The sequence below is a fragment of the Dermacentor albipictus genome, chromosome 3, assembly GCF_038994185.2.
Source record: "Dermacentor albipictus isolate Rhodes 1998 colony chromosome 3, USDA_Dalb.pri_finalv2, whole genome shotgun sequence".
Classification (NCBI taxonomy): domain Eukaryota; kingdom Metazoa; phylum Arthropoda; class Arachnida; order Ixodida; family Ixodidae; genus Dermacentor; species Dermacentor albipictus.
This window is the reverse complement of record NC_091823.1, coordinates 73,162,661-73,183,155: the sequence shown is the minus strand read 5'-3', so window position 1 is coordinate 73,183,155 and position 20,495 is coordinate 73,162,661. Positions and strand designations below refer to the sequence as shown.

Genomic DNA, 20,495 nt, shown 5'->3' with positions numbered 1-20,495 from the left:
CAGTAGTAAATGATTTTCAGTGAAGGTGCAGAGTCTTCATGAACTTCGCTCAACTCTGCTTTAATTTGGGCAGCCGTCCAGTGTTTTAAATGAAAATGTTTGATCACTGCTCTAAACTTACCTTCTTTGCATTTTGGCAGGAATCGCCGCACAGGTCAGTAGCCAATGCCTGTCGGAAGCTTACTAATTGTCGGTACCAGTGTACCTGCAGTGGTTGCTCAGTGGCTATGGTGTTGGGCTGCTGAGCACGAGGCCGCAGGATGGAATCCCGGCCATGGCGGCCGCATTTCGATGGGGGCGAAATGCGAAAACACCCGTGTACTTAGATTTAGATGCACGTTAAAGAACCTCAGGTGGTCAAAATTTCTGGTGTCCTCCACTACGGCGTGCTTCATAATCAGAAAGTGGTTTTGGCACGTAAAACCCCATAATTTAATTGTGTCGGTACCAGTGTAAACAAGTTCTGCTGTCATATGAAGGGTGCTTCTCGTGCGTCACCTAGAAGAAAACAGAATAGCAGAGCCATTTCTTGTATTTTTACCATACTTATCAAACGACCCTTGTACTACCAACCACACTGCTGAACGAAAACTGCTTTGTCATTCAAGCTTGACTGTGTAATAATCCTCTTGTAACCAATGGCCCTGATGTCTGCACTTCTTGCTGGCATTATGCAGCAGTTGTAAATTTGGACTTCACAGTCGAGCTGTCAGGTTATCTCATTCCTACAGCGATAGACGTTACCACACACATTTGCAGCATTGCTGTAAACATGTAGGGTCCCAGAAACTCCATCAATTGTTTTGTTGTGACTACAACAAGCCTATTTCGCAGTTTTCGATTTGTTGTACTGGCGAAATAGGGCTATATTTCTCTGCTGCTGAATGCTGAGAATGTCTGCAGTTGGGTGTAGTCAAGATTCATTGTCCTGTTTACTCAGTCTTGGATTGTAATACTTAAACCAATATTGGCTTTCTTCACCTTTACTGAAAATTGTCATTTTCTTGTAGTAGTTGTTTATGCTGTTGTGCTGCTAAGAACGAAGTTGCAGCTGCTATTCCAGGCTGCAATAGCCACATTTTAGTTGCAGTGGAAGGCTAAAATGGTTGTGTACTTAAATTTAGATGCTCTTTCAAGAATCGCAGCTGGTCAGAATTACCCCACTAAGGAAGCTCTCGTAGTTGCAGTGCTGCGTTGGTTCATTAAACTGCTTGAATCTATCAAAGAAAGTTTTTTTCAAGTAGCAGTAATCACTGTGGCCAAATGGCGTGCTTCTGATAATGGTATCACAGAAACCTACTGATTTTGACTGGCTCATGCGCTGCCCGAAATTTTGGTACTGGCACGACAGATGAAGCAGTGCATTCCGTGCTTTGCTTGACTGTCGGTGCTTTCCCACTATTCGGCAACTTTACATCATCATCATCATCAGCCTGGTTAGGCCCACTGCAAGGCAAAGGCCTCTTCCATACTTTTCCAACAACCCCGGTCATGTACCAATTGTGGCCATGTCGCCCCTGCAAGCTTCTTAATCTCATCCGCCCACCTAACTTTCGGTCGCCCCCTGCTACGCTTCCCTTCCCTTGGAATTCAGTCTGTACCCTTCATGACCATTGGTTATCTTCCCACCTCATTACATGTCCTGCCCATGCCCATTTCTTTTTCTTGATTTCAACTAAGATGTCATTAACTTGTGTTTGTTCCCTCACCCAATCTGTTCTTTTCTTATCCCTTAACATTACACCCATCATTCTTCTTTCCATAGCTCGTTGCGTCGTCCTCAATTTAAGTAGAGCCCTTTTCGTAAGCCTCCAGGTTTCTGCCCCGTAGGAGAGTACTGGCGAGACACAGCTATTATACACTTTTTTCTTGAGGAATAATGGCAACCTGCTGTTCATGATCTGAGAATGCCTGCCAAACGCACCCCAGCCCATTTTTATTCTTCTGATTATTTCCGTCTCATGATCCGGATCCGCAGTCACTACCTGCCCTAAGTAGATGTATTCCCTTACCACTTCCAGTCCCTCGCTACCTATTGTAAATTGCTGTTCTCTTCCGAGACTGTTAAACATTACTTTAGTTTTCTTCAGATTAATTTTTAGACCCACTCTTCTGCTTTGCCTCTCCAGTTCAGTGATCATGCATTGCAATTGGTCCCCTGAGTTACTAAGCAAGGCAATATCATCAGCGAATCGCAAGTTACTAAGGTATTGTCCATTAACTTTTATCCCCAATTCTTCCCAATCCAGGTCTCTGAATACCTCCTGTAAACACGCTGTGAATAGCATTGGAGAGATCGTATCTCCCTGCCTGACGTCTTTCTTTATTGGGATTTTGTTGCTTTCTTTATGGAGGACTACGGTGGCTGTGGAGCCACTATAGATATCTTTCAGTATTTTTACATACAGCTCATCTACACCCTGATTCCGTAATGCCTCCATGACTGCTGAAGTCCAACTTTACATACAGAAGAGCATATGGAAAGAATGAATCCACTGTAGGACGACATTTGCTCATCGCAGAGGCCCCAGATGCATCAGTGCGATGTGCATGGTTTGTTATATGGAAATTGCAGAACATGGTTCGCTAGATTGCCGGGGGAAATGTGTGGTGTTCAGTAATGCTAGAATTAGGAAGAGAAAAAAAAATTATATTCTGTATTTTGTTAAATTAAATGTTTGTTATATTAAGGATTCACAGTAATTATAGAAACCATGCATCACATTTGTGACCTGCTGTCACCAGTGTTTTGTTAACATGGTATGCAAAAGAACTTATTTTAGACCACAATTTTGAAGTTCTTAAACTGTGCTTGACTGAAGATCTTCATCGCAACCATCAAGCATTGCATCGCAGTAACACCCCACCCCCCACACCCCTAAAGTGTTCATTTTGTAGCATTGCTGTACAGATTAAAACCGTGCCCAAGCTCATGTTAGGCACAGGGCAGGCCAGCAAGTATAATTGCAATATTAAAGGGTAGGGTAACGAGAAAAAGGCATGGGTAATTGGAGATTGCTGGGAGAGCTCAAGGTCTTCGTCCTGCAGTGAACAAAATTTGATGACAAACAGGAAAAAGTGTGCTTGTATCAGTTTGTGTTGTCTCAGAACCCATAAAAGCTGCTCTGTACAACTCGGCTAGTGAAGCTCCAATTCAATGCAACCGAAGCAGGCAGTTCGAAATCACAGTGGCCATTTGTTTCACTGTGCAGCTGCTGACATATGCAGAAATGGTGCCAGGCCAAGAGGAGTCTTCCCTTGTGAATACCATTACCAAGATGCTGAAGATGCACGCTCGGAAAAGTGCGGAGATCTCTGCCAACAGGGGTTTTTCCGATGACTCTCAGAACAAGGTAATGCAGCTAAGGGCAAACAATTAATGTTTCTTTGTGTACACTTCTAACGCAGCATGCTGCCCTCTGCTTTTGCTTCTGTCTGTGTGGGTTTGGTGCAGCAGAGAGTTTCTGCTTCGCTCTGAGGATACACAGACTTGGATATTCTAAACAGGGGATGTTAGTTCGGACAATCGCTTTCGGCAATGCTATCGCTTTCGTGCGATGTAGTGCTGAATTAGACAATCAGCTCATCCCCTATTGCACAACTAACCAGTAATTGCAAACTGAAAGTGATATCGCTGAAAGTGATTGTCGGAGTACATGTCTCCAATTCTGCGCTGTATGAACCATGGGATAATGCTTATTTTGTCCAAACACTACTCAGCGTGCTGGGGGGAACCTAGAGAAACTTTTTTAGGACACAGGGTTGCGGGAGGGTTCTAATGTGACCTGTGATTTTACTATGAGCTTCGAGTGCATGTTAAAGAACCCCAGGTAGTCAAGACTAATCTAGAACTACTACTGTAGCGTTCCCCTCAACCACTGTGTGGTTTCTTTGGGTCATCTGACTCCATCAGTAAACCTAGCCTGGTTTTAGTATTGTTTTTTTTTTATATTGTATTGCTTGGTGCAGCTAGAGGCTCACATGAAAACTTCTTTTCTCTCCCACTCCTCAATTTGTGCTACCAGAGCAACGATGAATCTGACCAGAAGAGTGTTCACCAGCAGTTCAAGAATGTGATGCAGAAGTTGAGCAATGAAGACGACTTTGACGAGGTAGGCTTGACTGCCTTATCGCCGTCTTAGAAAACATTGACTGTGGCCAAACTCCCAAGAACACTTTGGCATTCCATTTGTTTTGTGTTTTTTTTTCTTTCTGTGCTACGGACTTCTGATGAAAGACTGTGCCTTGCCAAATGGTACCTGCTGTGATAGTAACTGTTGTAAGATAGAATGCCTGCTTTTCTTTTTCTTACTTGTGGATTGCTGCACAACATGTCTCCCGTGTGGAACAGAAAGTATGTGATGATAACGCTTGGCCCATTGTTTGTTGTGAAGGGCATGCAGGGGCAAAGTTTGTCTGCCACATGCTGTGGTCGTACCACACCTGCGGGGTACTTCTTTTTAAGGGGGGCCAAGAACAACTTTTCAACATGGCAGATTCACTGCTGATCAAGAAGCCTCGCAGTTTGTCCTATACAAGCCAGATATTGCTCCCAGCTCACTTGTGTTTGAACCTTGCATCCTTGCAGCGAACCTCACATTGCTACAGTGTTCCAGGAAGCGGAAGTATGTATTAAAATATCGTTATTGTAGCTCCACGTGAATGCGAGTTTAGGTCCTGTTTTAACTTCTATATTTAGTAAATGACATTATTTCAGATTCATGGTGGTGAGTGGAGCCTCATTTTCATTGTAATGCACACTTCAGTTTCACTGTAATGCCATCTTGCCGTCTCCCGTGTGTAGCTTCCAGCACACTAAAGGAAATGAAAGGATACGAAAAGCTGCTGATCAATCCGATAACTATGTCTAACTTTGCTTGTGCTTGAAGAATTAGAAAACTTTTTGCGGGAAGAGATTCGTGAGGCAACATAATTAAATAGTGATGTCTATCTATGATAAGTTAGAAAAGTGTTTCAGGGCCCCTTTCGTGTGTCAAGTCGTCGACTCTTTTTGGCAAAAAAGCAAAATGGGGCAGCATCCACATTCCTTCTGCACCATGCCTCCTTTCATTCAAGCACCGAACGAAAGTAAGATGCCTCTAATTATCTCCCCCTTTTTCTGGCTAAAATAAAATGCTGCACACACGTGTGAGCACACAAACAGGACTAGGAACACAGGACAGAATCTGTTGAAATGTTCAAATTGCAGTGCGCATATGTGGCCGCAGTAGGAACACGTTCCCTTCCTTCTCGTTCAGCAAGAGAAGCAGTGGCATCAATGCTGTCACTTGCCTGGTTTTGGTCATGTGAGCTTAACCACTTGATCGGTTAAGCTCACATTTAATCAGGACTAAAAAGAAGAAAAGCTCAGTTGTGATTAAAGCGTTAATGCTTTCCCTGCCTTGGGAAAAATGGCTGTTTTTTGTAGGTTACGCTAGATTTTTTTTCTGAAGAAACTATTTCACTCAAAATTTTATGCAATATTGACAGCAAAGCAGAATGAATCCACTTTTCAGGCTTACAACTTTTATTTACTAAGTGTATATCATAAAAAAAAATATAAATTGCCAAAAACAAAATTGTAGAATAAAATTGAAAAACTTTAAGAATACGCTTCTATTTAAAAAGAAAAAAAAAATGGTGTAAAATTTTTGTAGTATTCAAAATGTTTTGCTTATAGTCTTTATCTGCTAGTAAATCAAGTTTTCCTTGAACACTACTTACACTACAGCAATTTATCTGGAAACCCTGCAGCTGGCTGTGCCATGTAGCAAAGCAGCTTCTCAATGTAAAACATAGGGGAACGTTGCAAGTCTTGCAGTAAACTTTTTTTTGCTGCATTTAGCTGTCATGAAAGATTTCTTGCAGTTTCGTTACCTCTCAATGTTAGCTGGCTTGTGCTGAATGGCTTCAGCTGGCGGAGGAGTGCAAACTAGTGGTGCATGTTCAAGTTCCGGGTTGGTTTCCATCATCGTCGCACTCAGAATCGGTCAGATGAAAAAGCAGCATCCTCCGACTCGCTGTTGTTTGAGCGGTCAATAAAGCTGGTGCAGACGCAGTGGAATAACGAGATATGCAATGTTTTGTAGGTGGCCATTTTTGTTTTAAATCCCGAAAAGCACGTACGCATCTTTGATGCTAATTCAAAAATCGCCACCAAGCAAGGAAAAAGACGCTGACTCCGTAAGAAACGAAAGTTTAGTTCTCCTACCATATGTCGCATGACGCAGTGTCCATAAGTGGCATAGAAGGTCTTGAAAACGCCGTTCGAAACTATCGTTAGTGGGCTAACAATGCTCAATGGGTGTGGTAGGTAAAGAGTTGATTGATTAATTGGAAGGTTAATCTATTTATCACCCAGCCCTAGTCTTGACTAGGCATTGCTATAGCAACGCAGCAGAAAGCACTAATTGCGTGGGGCAAAGGAGCATCATGTCTTAAGATATGTTCACCACTGTAGTGGTGAATGCACCAGCTCACGGAAGTTTGATTAGGCACTCTGGTATACTTACACGCATCTTGGGGGATTTTACAAATTCCACTATATACAAGCACAATTTTATCCATCTCTTGTGGAAACACAGGCTCTCTCTCTCTCTCACACAGCAGTAGTAGTATGAAATGAGCAAGCTTCATTTCAACAGTAGAGTACACATAGTTTGAAACGACATTGTGCACCTTAGTTAAAGACAAACTCTGGCTCAGCCATAGTTGGTCTAACTTGTCGAAGAAATTGTGCAAGAATGGTAGAAAGGTAGAGCAAAAGATTGAAACACGCAAAGAGTGCAGGACATAGTGATTGTGGAAAAATATTGCCCCTCTCTTCTTCTTCTTTCCTTTTTTTGAGGTAGACTGCTAGAAAAGCCACTAGTGCCATTGGGCTTCTGAACACTCACTGATGTGCAGCTCGCTACCAGTGGTTTACCCTTTGTTTTGTATATCTCAGTATTGTACCACAAGGAAATTGTATACATGAACCTGTATACAAAAGAGAAACTGTAATGGTAGCTGGAGAGGTTAGCCTCTGAGGCTTGGCATGCTACTCCAGGTGTAATAAATGAGAATAAAAGACAAAGAAAGCATATGCATGCACAAAACATGCTTTAAACGTACCATCACACACTAGAAAGTAGGCAACACTAACCACAATGAACTGAGCAAAGTGGAGGCTATATGCCAATGGGAGTAAACAAAATGTTGCCTGTCATTATCCTTCTGGCGTGCTGTGGATACTCATCGTGTAGAACAATACTAAAAGAAAAGTGCAATAGGCAGCTTTTTAATGTATATAAAAAATTCTTCACAAAAAAACGAATCGCTATGAATGTTTCCTCCATTCACGCACTAAAGTTATCTACTTGAGTTCACTATGCTGGAAGTTTTTTTTTATGTATTGAAAGGGATTAGATCTTGAATTAGTGTTCCCATCCCTAAGTACAGTATTCTTTTTCCAGGCTCTTCCTTTGGTTCATGAGACCTATAAGCTTGAAAAGCTTGTTTTTCCAGTTCATCTGCATTCACTTGAAACTTCAGGCAGACCTGAACTGGAAGCAAATGCAAAACGCGTCAACTGCACTTTCGGTCACATTGCTCATTTTAAATTAGCCATAAGTAAAAAGTTTCTGACCATGCCTGCATTGTCATTTATTATTTTGGTGAACTTTATTATTATTATTATTATTATTATTATTATCATCATCATCATCATTATTATTATTATGTGGCAGGTTTTCTTATGCATAGTAAGAACTTGATTAGTGCAGAAAAATTATCATGGAAGCAAATTCATGAAGTGTTCAGTGGTTCACTTCACTTTCTTTTGATACTCTGCTAAAAGCTGTTTTGGGGCCCCTTTAAATCTTATCTACAGTGCACTTTGAAGGTTCACAATAGTTCAACTGTTCCTTTCTTTTTTTCCCCTAGTGCTCAACTTTAATGAATCATGTACTGCACCTGGACTAGGGCTCTAGTAGTCTTTCTTTCCCACAATTACGTGTTCATGTTCCTGATCTTGAAAGATCACTTGTGGCAGAAAGTTGCGTACATTGCTGTTTTTGCATTTAAAGGTTGCATTTACAAACATTGAGACATGCAAGTGTAAATGAAACTTGCCATCTGGGTTTTTATGGTTAGCTCTTTCATAGCCATTGTGTACATTCTTATTTAAGCATTTTAGCAGAGTACGGGATGGAGTCGCAAACAGCTGAGCTGGCGGCAATGTTCTTGTGACTCTTTGCTCAACTACACCACACCAACCTCGTTATTTCATTCTGCGGATGTGTCCTCTTTTCTGCCGGCAAGAAGGTGGTAGCGCCACAGTGCAAAGTTTCTTACAGTATGTGTTTCTCCACCAAGAAGCGTCACACTATAGAAAAACAAAACATTTCTCTGCATTTAGCTTGAATCCAGCAGCATCTGGCAACATTCGATGATGCTGTCAGTGCTGCTGTTGACACTCCTCTCCTGTTTCCACTTAAACAAACCCTGACAATTTTTTTCACACATTTCAAATATACGCACATATTGTGTACAGAATGCCTCCTTCGTCTGTTTGTTTGTGCTTTCTCTTTTCTGTTTGTGAGGTGTGTTTTCAGGCCTCTAACAACGTATTGTAAACAAAACGGGCAGTGATCGCATGTCGTTCGCGACACAGGGTGCCTCGTGGCACTGCTTCACGGGAACACGGAGCACAGGCTGGCATGGCAGCGACAGTGGGTAGATGAAAAATGCAAAATCATGTCAACCGGATGTGGACGGTGTTTTGAAACTAGGAAAGAGAAATGTGAACATGACGTTTGTAATGAGGTAGTGTCCACATGCCATTTAGAGGAGTTCACAGGAGTACACGGCGAGAAGAGACTGCTCTAGGGGAGAGACGTGAAGGAGAGGGTAAGCTGCATGGCAGCTGGCATTCTTGATCATCAAGTGTCTTTAACTCTGCTTTGGCAGTGTCATTTTCAAAAATTCTTGCGACTGTTGTAGACTCTTACACAACTGCCACTGTAAACAAAATTTTGACCTCGGGTTTGTTTAGGGGCCCTTTAAGCATACTTAACGCAGACTCTGTGGCATTGCACCGCTGAGCACAGGATAGCAGGTAGGATTCCCAGACATGGCAGGCATAATCCAACAAGGGTGAAATGTAAGAGCACTAATGTACCGTGTTGTGGGTGCACATTAGCCATATCTAGGTGGTCAGTATAATCCAGAGCTCTCCACTACAGCATCCCTCGTAGATCACTATGCAATTCCAGGACATGACGCCCTCGAACATTAGCGCACATATGTCCTGACTAAAAAGCTCTCCATTATCCAGAATTTATGCTTGCTGGTATGGGATAGTTAACCTGTGAAAGGTCTTGTTTCTGCCACGGAATCATCTGGTGCATGTCTGAAGTGCTTTGGATATGATTAAGCCAATGCAAGCCTGTGTAAATGCTGCCCCATTTTGCGTTTCTCAAATACAGCATGTTGATGTATTTTGTTGAGTAAGACGAATTCCACACTTTGCTTTACAGAAGCATTATGCCTTGACTAACATTACTTGTGAGTTTGTTGACTGGATGGAAGATCTTTATTGATATTGGATGTGTAAAATGAATGTTTTTTTTTTTAGGCTGTATTGTATTTCACACATACATTTCACCCCTGCATATGATTCACGCTTCTGATTAAACCCCTTGGGAAAAATGGGGAAACTAATATGAACATATGATCAGTAAAAATAACAGCTTACAACAAAATTCAGCAAACTTTTTCATAAAGACAGTCTGGAAAAACGGTTAAAACAAATCAAAACTTGAAAAACAGTTTCACTCTTTTGACATCGATTAGTTACATGCAAAATGCCATAGAGGAGGGCATGGACATGTCATCTTTCTGTTAGTTTTTATGGCTTTTATTGTTTCCAGCCTTTTTAAACTGTCACGTCCTTGTGTCATTCCGTTTGATTACGAACAAGTTATTCTCCTTGAGAGCTGACTTTTTTCTTTCTTTTGTAGACTTCTCACACAAAAACTTTACCTTTGTGGCCTTGCTATGAACTTGTACACTGCAACGTAGACACTTGCCTCTATGCTTGTCAAACCTTGTTTTTTTGCTGCCTAAAGCTATTATTGTGAGAGACTCGACTGTAGGACTCCTGTCTTACGAGTGACTCACCTTGCTAAGGTGGCAGGCCTGCTGCATCTGCCGACATACAAGTGTGCATTCATGCAGCTATATATATATATATATATATATATATTTTTTTTTTCATTGCATGCCTCTTGAGGTTGCAGCTTTCAACATCATTAGTGGTCAGACTGTGTTTTGTTTGTCTGCCTTGCATTCGCTGTTGCTGGATGTTGCTGTGCATGCGCGAGCCTCTGCAAGGTGTTCACCCTAATTTGCATTCGCTGTAGCGGTAACAACTCGTGTGTACATTTTGTGCTTGTGAATAATAAACTTGTACACGGATTATCTGGCTTGCTGGCTAAGTGATTTACATTTTGCATGAAATGCTTCAGATACACATGTTTTGGCAAGTTTCACTGAAAAACTAGTGTAATCCAGAGTTCGACGGGAACTTATCTGGTGAGGAATGAACATAGTGGAATAAAATTAACACTAGCCAAGAGGTAAAACTAACCTCTTGGCAAATGTTCGTTTTATTCCGCAATGAAAATCTAGTGGTGGCTTCAGGGCCATTTAAAGCATGTATTTTGTCTGCTTCAGGTGCTCCAATAGGTGCTGCTTGTAGAATTGCCATATCTGCTTTTGTTGTAAGTTTATGGGCCTTTACGCCTAATGCCTCTTTTTTCCTCTAATAAATTTTTGTAACAGATTTGGAAATCTAAACAAGAAACTTGCTCCCAAAAATAACAAGAATGACTTTTCAATTTAAACAAACCTCATTCAGTGGTTGCCTTAGGCGAGCACTTCACGAGTTAAAATAGGATTCCTCATAAGAGGGCCCTGTTCATAGCATTAGACCAGAATGTTTGTCTCAACAGTGAAGATGTCATGTAGCGATTACGATATTATTTGCTAGCTAGTTCCCAGTCTGTCCTATTAACTGCATGGTGCGCCAACCAACTTGGCCGTGGTAAGCCCTCTGACAATTTGTCACTCACTCGCAACATCGTCAACCGTGAACCTTTTCAGGGTGCGTGCTCCAGAGTGCTTGCTGTCTTCGCCATGACCACATGCATGCCTCACGTTGCCAAGCTGGCAGTCCAGCTACATTCATGCAGCTATTTATGCAGCTATTTATGTAGCCCACTTTGTCCAGTATTATTGCAGTCATTTCCTTGGTTTGACAAGGCAGCATTTCTCGTCACATTTTTATTGCGGAGGCATAAGTGCCAGTATAGAGGAAAGTTTATTCCAATAAGTTGTGGCCCCCCACGGTACAACTAGTGCTTACGTAGGTAGTTTTACATTCACTGTTTTATAGGGTGCACCATTATAAAATTGAACATTCAGTTGGTGCTCAAGATAAGATCACTGTAAAAGTATGATCTTACACCTCATTTGAAAATACTTGTGAAGTACTACTTGCTCTCCTGTCAAAGATCTTGCATTTGTTCAACCTTACGTTTTGGGGCACAAAGGACAATTCATGTTCTTGCAAGAGGTTCAAGTGTCTCCATTTACACTGGTTCCCGCAATATGGCATGGAGATTACTTGTATCAGTGATGTGTCTACTTCAGTTCCAGTTTGATAACCATATTTTATGCTTGACTACATTAGAATTGAAACACTGGTGAAATTAACCTGTAGGCTAGTGATGCCTGATTATCTTAAATGCAGATGTTTAGTTGTTGAAAAGCGGCTTGCAGTGGTCTGGGGTTATAGTGCAGCACAAATCCAGTACTTTTAGGTGGAAGGCTTCCTTTGTCCTTTTTCTTTTAATTTTTTTTTTCTTTTCAAACACATTTGTTTGGTGTGTAGATGCAGTGCCTTTTCAGTCACCTTTCTGAGCATATGTAGCCTATGGTAGCTAGGTTATAATAGCTGACATTTATAGTCCGTTGCTTTAGCGAATGTTCTCAAATTTGGTTTCTAGTGTAGCGCTATGGTATTGTGGACACCTGTATTGTCAGATGTTGTCCCTCTAGCAAGTCTTTTCAGTTTGCAACATTTTAAGTTGTCTTGGCAAACACTTGCCTTCATCTAGGCTACTTACATGGCTTCAACTATTCTTATGCTGTCAGGCACTGTCTGAGTGCGATACTGAATGCATAACCCAGCAAAGCCCAGGAGAATGTTTGTCCTGTATGCTGTCATCAGAAATGCAAAAGTGCTTAAGAGCAGGGACCCAATGTGGCCACTAGTTGGCTGTGGCTGTGACGACTTTGTGCTGCCGAGCACAAAGTCATGCGACCAATTTCCATGCACAATGTCCATTTTCTGGTGGGGGCAAAAATGCAGAGATGTTCAATTTAGATGTACGTTTAGGAACTTCATGGGGTTGAATTCAGAGTTCTTTGGTATGGCATCTCTCGTACTTCATGCGTTGCTTTGGGACGGTAGACCCTATAATTTGGGGTTTACCCAAAATTCTTTTCATAGCTGTTGCATCCGAATGTGCATGATGCCAGATTCAATTGAACCCTGCTAGCCTTTTTGGCTTTGTCATGTCCTGCTCCAAATTGTTGACCAGGCTTGGGCTAGATGACTTGGGTATTGGCGGCCGGCTCTACCTGTGGATTGTGAGCTACCTCAGCGGCCGTTTCGTTTACATGTCCACGCCTGACGGAGACACTAACCGTCATCAGGTATGCCGCGGAGTTCCTCAGGGAGGGGTTCTCAGCCCAACATTATTTAATGTGGCACTGATTGGCCTGGTGGGTGAGCTTCCACCTCACATCCACATCAGTGCATATGCAGATGACATCTGCATCTGGGCTTCTGGTACAACACGCCCACAACTACGTGCGAAATTACAACGGGCTGTGTCATCTACTTCACGATACATACGGCGTCAGGGTTTGTGCTTAGCTGCCGAAAAATGTGCTGTGGTTGCATTCACGCGCAAATCCGTCTGCCGCTACCCGATCTCCATTAACGGTGTCATATTGCCGTATGTCTCCCACCACAGATTCTTGGGCATTATCATTGACCGCGATTTGTCATGGACGAGGCATGTTAACATGTTGAAGCAAAAACTTAATCTGTTTTGCCATGTTCTTCGCTTCGCAACAGGCATGAAATGGGGCCCCACGGAAGGCTCATTACTAAGACTTTATCAGTCTCTTTTCGTGGGCTACATTCGATACAGCCTTCCGATACTCTCAAACTTGAGCATTTCCTGCTTACGGACATTAGAGAGCGTCCAAGCGCAGGCACTCAAAATATGCCTCGGGTTGCCACGGCGTGCCTCCAACAAAGGCACAATTGAGGAAGCCCACGTATGCCCATTACCGATATACCTGTCCCACGAACCACTTCGTGTGTATTTACGCTTACTGACACGACACCATTGCCATCCATTGACGTCGGTTCTACATGAGCGTCCGGAAAGCAGTTTCACAAGTGCACTCCGCTGCCATCTACCCCACATAACAACAGGCTATGCCCTTCCATATCACCCCGTCAAACCACCATGGGTGATGGTTCAACCTTCCGTGTGCGTACATGTCCCCGGCATACTAAAGAAATCATTGGTTCCCGTCAGTGGACTACAACAACTTGCTCTCGCGTGCATCTGGTCAGAATACCAGACATATGTTCATGTGTACACAGACGGCTCCGTGTCACCTAAGGCATCGACAGCAGCTGTGGTGATACCAGCCCAACAGATGACTCGAGGTTTCATACTCGACCATAATTCAACATCAACCGCTGCAGAGCTTGTGGCTATTCGGGAAGCGATTCGCCACATCTGCGGGGAAAGACCTCAAGAATGGTGCATTTTCACGGACTCAAAACCCGCGCTGCAAATTTTGGGATGCTTCCTGCGCCACACCGCATATCAGGTTCTGGCCCTGCAGATCACCGAGCTGCTTTCATACGCTCAAGAAAAACACCACCGCGTAGTGTTCCAATGGATCCCGGGACACTGTGGGCTCAACGGTAATGAGATGGCCGATGCTGCAGCAAGGCGCGCCCTCAGCAATGGCCTGCGAACTGCAGTGCCATTCTCCAGACCGGACATCACATGCCTCCTGTCGGAATTAATGAGGAGTGCGACGAGGAGATACTGGGCCCAGCCAGACGCTCGTCACGTCCGCCTTAAAAGCCTGGATCCCGATATGAAATTTCCAATTCTGCGTGGAATTCCACGCCCTCATACATGCCTGATACACCGACTGCGATTAGGCGTCGCCTTCACGCGCAAATATTTGCACATTATTGGACGGACAGACTCCCCGGACTGTTCAGTGTGTGGCGTGGTAGAGTCTATAGAACATGTGCTCGTGGTGTGCCCTGAGTATGCGCGAGAAAGACTGACATTGGCAGGTACATTGAGACAATTACACAATGGACCACTGTCAGAGGACCTCTTACTAGGCGCGTGGCCACAGAGTTGGCAGACGACAGAGACAATGCGTGCACTGTCACGTTTCCTATGTGACACGGGCCTGGACTCACGCCTGTGATATTAGTTGTTTAATGTGTCAATCACCTCGTTCCTCCCATTATCATCCCCCATTGTGACCCTTTTTCTTCCCCTCTTCCCCTTCCCTTACGTAGAGTAGCAGGCCAGATGCTCCATTATCCGGCCGACCTCTCTACATTTTCCATTCATTAAACTACCTCTCTCTTGACCAGGCAAGGTGGCCTGGCCAACAAGCCATAATGTCGCATTATCGTGATGGTGAAGAACGACTCGATGCTTAGCGAGAGTTAAAAATCGAACTCCTTATCTGGCGAACTTGTGCCCAGAAAAGCAAGCGATGTTAAAATCATGACCACATTGAGCACAGTTATTGGTTGTCAAAACTCAACAGACCCTTAAGTTGATCCACTATTTATACACACATTGCTGTGCATTTCAAAGTGATCACTGGTGCTCATGTACATTCAAGAATGTACAAAACTATTTGTGTTTCACACACAAGAAAAGGCTATGCCATAGAATAGGCAACATGAAATTTGGGATACAGTAGGGCACCATCATGTTTCGAGCAATAACTTGCTAACAGTATTAGCCTGATAAAAAGTGGTTGCCTGCAAAATTTAAGTACACATGACGCCATTTATGGGGAGCAACATGAAGAAAAACGAACTTGAATATATATGTCTTTCTTTCTTTTGGCAGCGCTGTTAGAATGTTTCATGACTTATTCTCTGCCAGAGTTTTATTTGCTTTCCTTTTCCAGAACATTCAGGTACTGCACCGGCTGTGTAAGAAGAACCCAGGCATCAATGTGGACCAGCTTTACCGCAGCCTTGCACCCCACATCCGCGAGCTAGTGCGAACACGGCTAAACGAACTTGAAAGGCAACCTCCAGGCTCCAATGTAGCGCACGTTCTTCCTCTGCGCATGAATGATACCAATCGCCACAGCTACTCTAGTAAGCAAAATGTTCAGTTCTTTTGCAGCTGCTTGCAGCCAATGTGCAGCTGCTGCTAATCATGACATTTTGTAGAAGTGACTTACGTGCGTGTATTCTTTTTGGATTTCAAGTTTGTCGGAGCTATAATTCCATGGGAATGATATGTGCATGTAATGTGCATGAAAAAGGTGTCGCAAAATGTGTTCACATAGTAAACGTATGTAATGTCTACTGGAACAAGTGCCTCTATGGGGACACACTTAGCTCTTCCTAGAAAGCAAGAATATCTTTTGAAAGATTTTATCAGATAAAATGGATGTAATATTTTTCTTTAGTCTCCCTTTAATGTTAACTTGTGCAGTTTTGTCCAGCGCAGCTGGGAAACACAGTTTTTGGTGCAAGCTCACTACAGCCATAGTCACCTGCAGCGATGAATCACTTATTTTGTTCCTAGTTTTTTAGAAAATAATTGTAAATTAAGGAGATCGCTAAACTAAATTGTTTCTCTGGAGCAGGTGCAAGGTTTCCAATAAGGACCACACAAACACAAAATACATGCTCCAAGATGCTGAGAGAGAAGTGGTTCTTGAGGGGAAGGAGAAAAGGCTAGCGCTATTTTCTGCAACCCATGCGGGAGCACGGCTCAGCGCCAGCAGGGTGGAGGGGATGGGGTTAAAAGAGAGATGCTGAGACATTCCCGCCACTGTCCTCTTTGTGTTTCATTACTCCTCCCCCCCTCTGTCTCTCTTTTTACACACACACACAGACTCAAGTATACTGGTAGCTATGAAAAGCCCCTTCTTGTGAACTCAATCAGCTTGGACTTATATTCAGTCTGTCTTGATCTTGATTAGTACAGTGTGCTCGTGGCTGGTTAACTGTTTTGTATGCTGCTTTCAATTTCTTATACTATGTCATTTTCCATTTGTGAACAGAAGAGCTGCCACGCTAGTTTTTGTCGGTCATGCATTGTTTTCTGCCCTTTTCTTTTTTCCCCAGGTAGTCCTCGGAAAGGAGACTTGTCGAAGCTGCCCAAAGACTACATGCACTGGAATCGAAAACAGTGGGCAACTCGCCTTAATGCAGTCTTGGATCAGCTGAATGTCAAGGGGCACTTTAGTAACGATGACTATCCCTCATCAGAAGACATTCCCGACGTTAGTCACTTCTTCCTCTTCTAGTAATAAATACCACTGCATGTGCATGTGCTGCAAATGTTCTTCTACAGTAGTATTTAGAGACCATGGTCATGTCAACAGTATTTTGGCACACCAAATGTTTCAGCAAGTGCTGCCTGCCATTGTTTAGAAGAGCATTCTCACTGTGCTGGTCTCCAGGTTCCTGCAAAGTGGACATGCTTCAGTCACTTACTGATTCAATTCTGCAGTTGCAATATTTGTCCTAAAGCTGTCGTTAAAGATAACTTCATGAAATTCACACATTCCTCATTTTTAATGATTGAAGGCAGTCATTAAAAAAACACTATTTTGTTTGCACAACTATGACAATTACCATTACTGTAACTGCTAGGTGCAAATGTATATTATGAAATAGTTTTTTGCTAATGAGGTATGGCTGCAATATGACACTGACTTGCACAGCATTCCCAGATGGCTTACAGCAGACAGCTGTGATAATCGCATCACAAAGCAATCCCACAAGCTCCCCAAAATCTATTCCCTAGACCTTGCAACAAGTTTGCCATGCTAGCTCAAGACCATGGTTTGTAATCCTTGCCTTGGCACTGCTTTTGCTTCATTGGCATTACTGTATGTGCTTCGGTCTTGCTAGTGGCTTCTCTATCTATCTGGCAGCTGTACTGTAATTTCTGCATTGTATCATCCATGTGCTTCATTCAGTTTCATACTGTGGCTGGCTACAGTAGAGGCAGCACTGGTGTGCTAAAACTTCATACAACGATATTGCTTAAATAATACAATTGGTGTAAATGGCTCTTCCACCTATTCTGCTGGTTCATCCGCATTTGTATTTCACACAGAAGTGACATTTTGTGTATTTTGGTTAAGGAGCAGCATGTTTACGCTTGTTTCGAACAGGCCCTTGCTGTGGCGTTTAAAGGAGTACTGACATTGCATGCAAAGAATGGAAACAAAACGGACCATGGAGATTTACAAGAATGGGAAGAAAGAAATTGGAAAGGAAAATCTGTATGATAACGCAAAGGGTACTTACTGCCTTGCTGTTTGAGGCTTGAGCTGGTTGCCTAAGGACAAAAACATACTGGAGCAAATACTTGCAACAAGATGAGGCTTCTGTATTCCACAGCAAAAATCCGGAGACTACTTAGCACATCCTAAAGGAATGCAAAGGGATTCACCCATAGGTAACGTACACCTTCCAGAAGCGCTTGAATTTAAAGTGGACGGAAGCATCAGCCGGTCAGCGGTCGAGATAAGCAAGAGACGTGTAGAGTATTGGTGGAAAGAAAAGCAGGGAATGAATTGATAATACCGGATCCGTTACAGGCACAGGTAACGCTAAAACATAGATAGAGAAGTTCTAAACAAGATAAAGATTAAGGAGATGTATACACAAATGCTTGAATGAAAAGCATGTGTAGCATACCTGATTAACTCGAGCAGGCTAGGCCAGGATATGTCACCACCCCACTTCAAAGGAGATAATCATCATCATCGCATGACATTTTGTGTCTTTTCGTTAAATAAAATGCCAACCCTCTAAAACCTACAAAAGGTACTGTAAAGCGTCAAAGCACTCTAAATAATTTATTATACTTTCTATACTAACCAGCCTCAGTGTCCATGAGGTGGGGGCATTATCATTTGACCATCACAGAATTGGTCGCTCCATTCCTGCGATTGCTGTAGCTGCCAGTCTGAGAGCATCCAGAAACTTGCACAGCACTCCTGTTCATTGTAATTTTTGCCTACTGGCAATGTCATCATACCTAGCCTGACTGCTATGCAATGTCACAAAAATGCCATATGCAGCATTTCGAGACCAGCTTTAGTATCAAATTAAGGTATCTTTGGTCTCCCAAACTTGATACTTGCTAGCACACATCCCTCGCACTTAAAAAGATGCTGCTTAACACCTCTGCAACTTCTGAAATATGTCATTACACCTTTAACAGTCTTTAGCTGCCCTGTTGTTTATGCCTTGTTGCTGAAACAGTTATTTTGTGCTATTGCAGATATTCAGTGAACCCCTGCATGTTCATGAGGCAAGGTATCAGCAAATCGTGCAGCAGTCGGAGGACTTGACAAAAACAGCGCAGCAGATCATCGCCGACTTCAGGAATCGTGGTAGAAGTCCGGAGGAGTCTCACTGCTGAGCAGCAGGGCAGTTTAGGTGCTTGTTTAGCAGACAGCGAGCTATTCGCTCGCACCACGCATTTGACGAATAACGTATTCATCCTGTGTAAATAAATGTGGAAATTAACGTAACTAGTAGCACCCCTTAGGCTTCATGATGTCCTTTTAGTTTATCTGCTTTTAAATGTGTTTTTATTGACACGAATAAATTATTCCACCAAAAAAGGGCTTTTTTTGTGTGTGCGTGCGTGCGTGCGTGCGTGTGTGTGTGTGTGTGTCGGCGATGACTTGGGAGGGGAAAGTGCGGCTGCAGTTGGAAGGGAGCCGTCGCGGGGTGCCATGTACTAAAATGATATCCCGGAGTATATCAACACATTAAGCCCGACATGGAATGGTGATTGGTGTACCTGGAGCACGTAGACAATTTCCAATATCCGAAGTGATATGCTCCTGCACCTGCTAGGGGAATAAATCATACGAACGCCCATGTGGGCGTACGTCCTACTAACAAATCCTAGCTTTTGCAAGATCAGTTGAAGTTTGCTCTCACTTCGGCACAAAGCTTGATGCGCACCAGCATGTTCAAAACCGAAGCTGTAGGACAGAGAAGCTCCTGCAGGTGTCTCCTGTGCTATTAAAAGGTCTGAAGATGTTGGGCTGAAAAAAAAAAAAAAAGGCGTGCTACAGTGACACCCTATTTGCTTGCTCAATCGCGCCTCTGCTTAGCCGTGCTTCAGGAGCTTCACGATGCCCCAAATGCCAGACACCTAGGAGTTGCTTGCACTTACGACTGCATATGCCGCAGCTTCTACTGGCCCAGCCTCGCATGCTCTGTACAGTGCTATGTAGCTGCTTGCAAGCCCTGTCAACATCGGAAAAAGCCAGCAATGGTTCCTGCCGGCTATTTACGGCGGATCGACATTCCACCTGAGCCATTATTTTGCGTGGGTTTGGATCACCTTGGCCCCAACCTGGAGTCCAGCTCCGGCAACCAGTGGACTGCTGTCTACTGATTATGTGACGATCCTATGCCATCACTCGTGCACTTCCCATGAGCTGTGCAACCGACGTTGCAGATTTCACAACAAAAACAGGAGTGAACAGAGCACTGAACTGCCAAAAATTTAGAACTTCCAACTTTGAACAGGCTTGTTGGTAGAACATGGCTTATAGAAAACCACCAACACCCTTCTGAACTCAATTCCAAGCTTCGAAAAAACTATGCGTATGGTTCTGGTAATCATTCCAATATTCTTGGATGCTAATTCCGGAATACTGTTCTCGAGTAGTTTAGACCAGAAATAAAAATGTAATAAATGAATAGGAGATGCAGACCAGAAATGGGCGTTAGTATATATTGAAAGCTGGACGATGAGCGAATAGGTGCGACTGTACATCGGAATGGCTCCTGCCGCAGACGCAACAACGAAGGCTGGTTGTGCAACCACCCATGCTGTGACCATAGCGCCAACAATTGCGACATTGTAATGGACGCGAGGCAAGCGGGTCCACCCTGAATATTAGAGGCCAGACTTTCATCTCAGTAGGGCAAGACGTACCTGCAAACGTGGCAATTACTGACTCATGAGGTAGGGACACGTCTATTATGCGAAGCATATTACTATAGCTCAACCCAGCTCCTCAGGCGGGGCGGTGTCGCTTTCAAAGCCACGTGACACCGTGACGTCACGACAGAGGAGAAACGGGGCTCC

General features: G+C 43.4%; 1 protein-coding gene across 7 annotated transcripts in view; it reads left to right on the top strand.

The window, feature by feature from the left end:
• Positions 1-19,012, top strand: part of LOC135900644 (cytoskeleton-associated protein 5-like) — a 108,882-nt gene extending 89,870 nt beyond the window's left edge. For all 7 annotated transcript variants that reach the window (XM_070535597.1, XM_070535596.1, XM_070535602.1 and 4 more), the window contains 5 exons: positions 3,213-3,353; positions 4,026-4,112; positions 15,310-15,505; positions 16,487-16,644; positions 18,663-19,012. In XM_070535597.1, coding sequence (XP_070391698.1) covers positions 3,213-3,353; positions 4,026-4,112; positions 15,310-15,505; positions 16,487-16,644; positions 18,663-18,803 — 723 coding nt within the window. In that variant the 3' untranslated portion in view covers positions 18,804-19,012. The remainder of the gene's footprint in view (positions 1-3,212; positions 3,354-4,025; positions 4,113-15,309; positions 15,506-16,486; positions 16,645-18,662) is intronic.
• Positions 19,013-20,495: the final 1,483 nt, after the last annotated feature.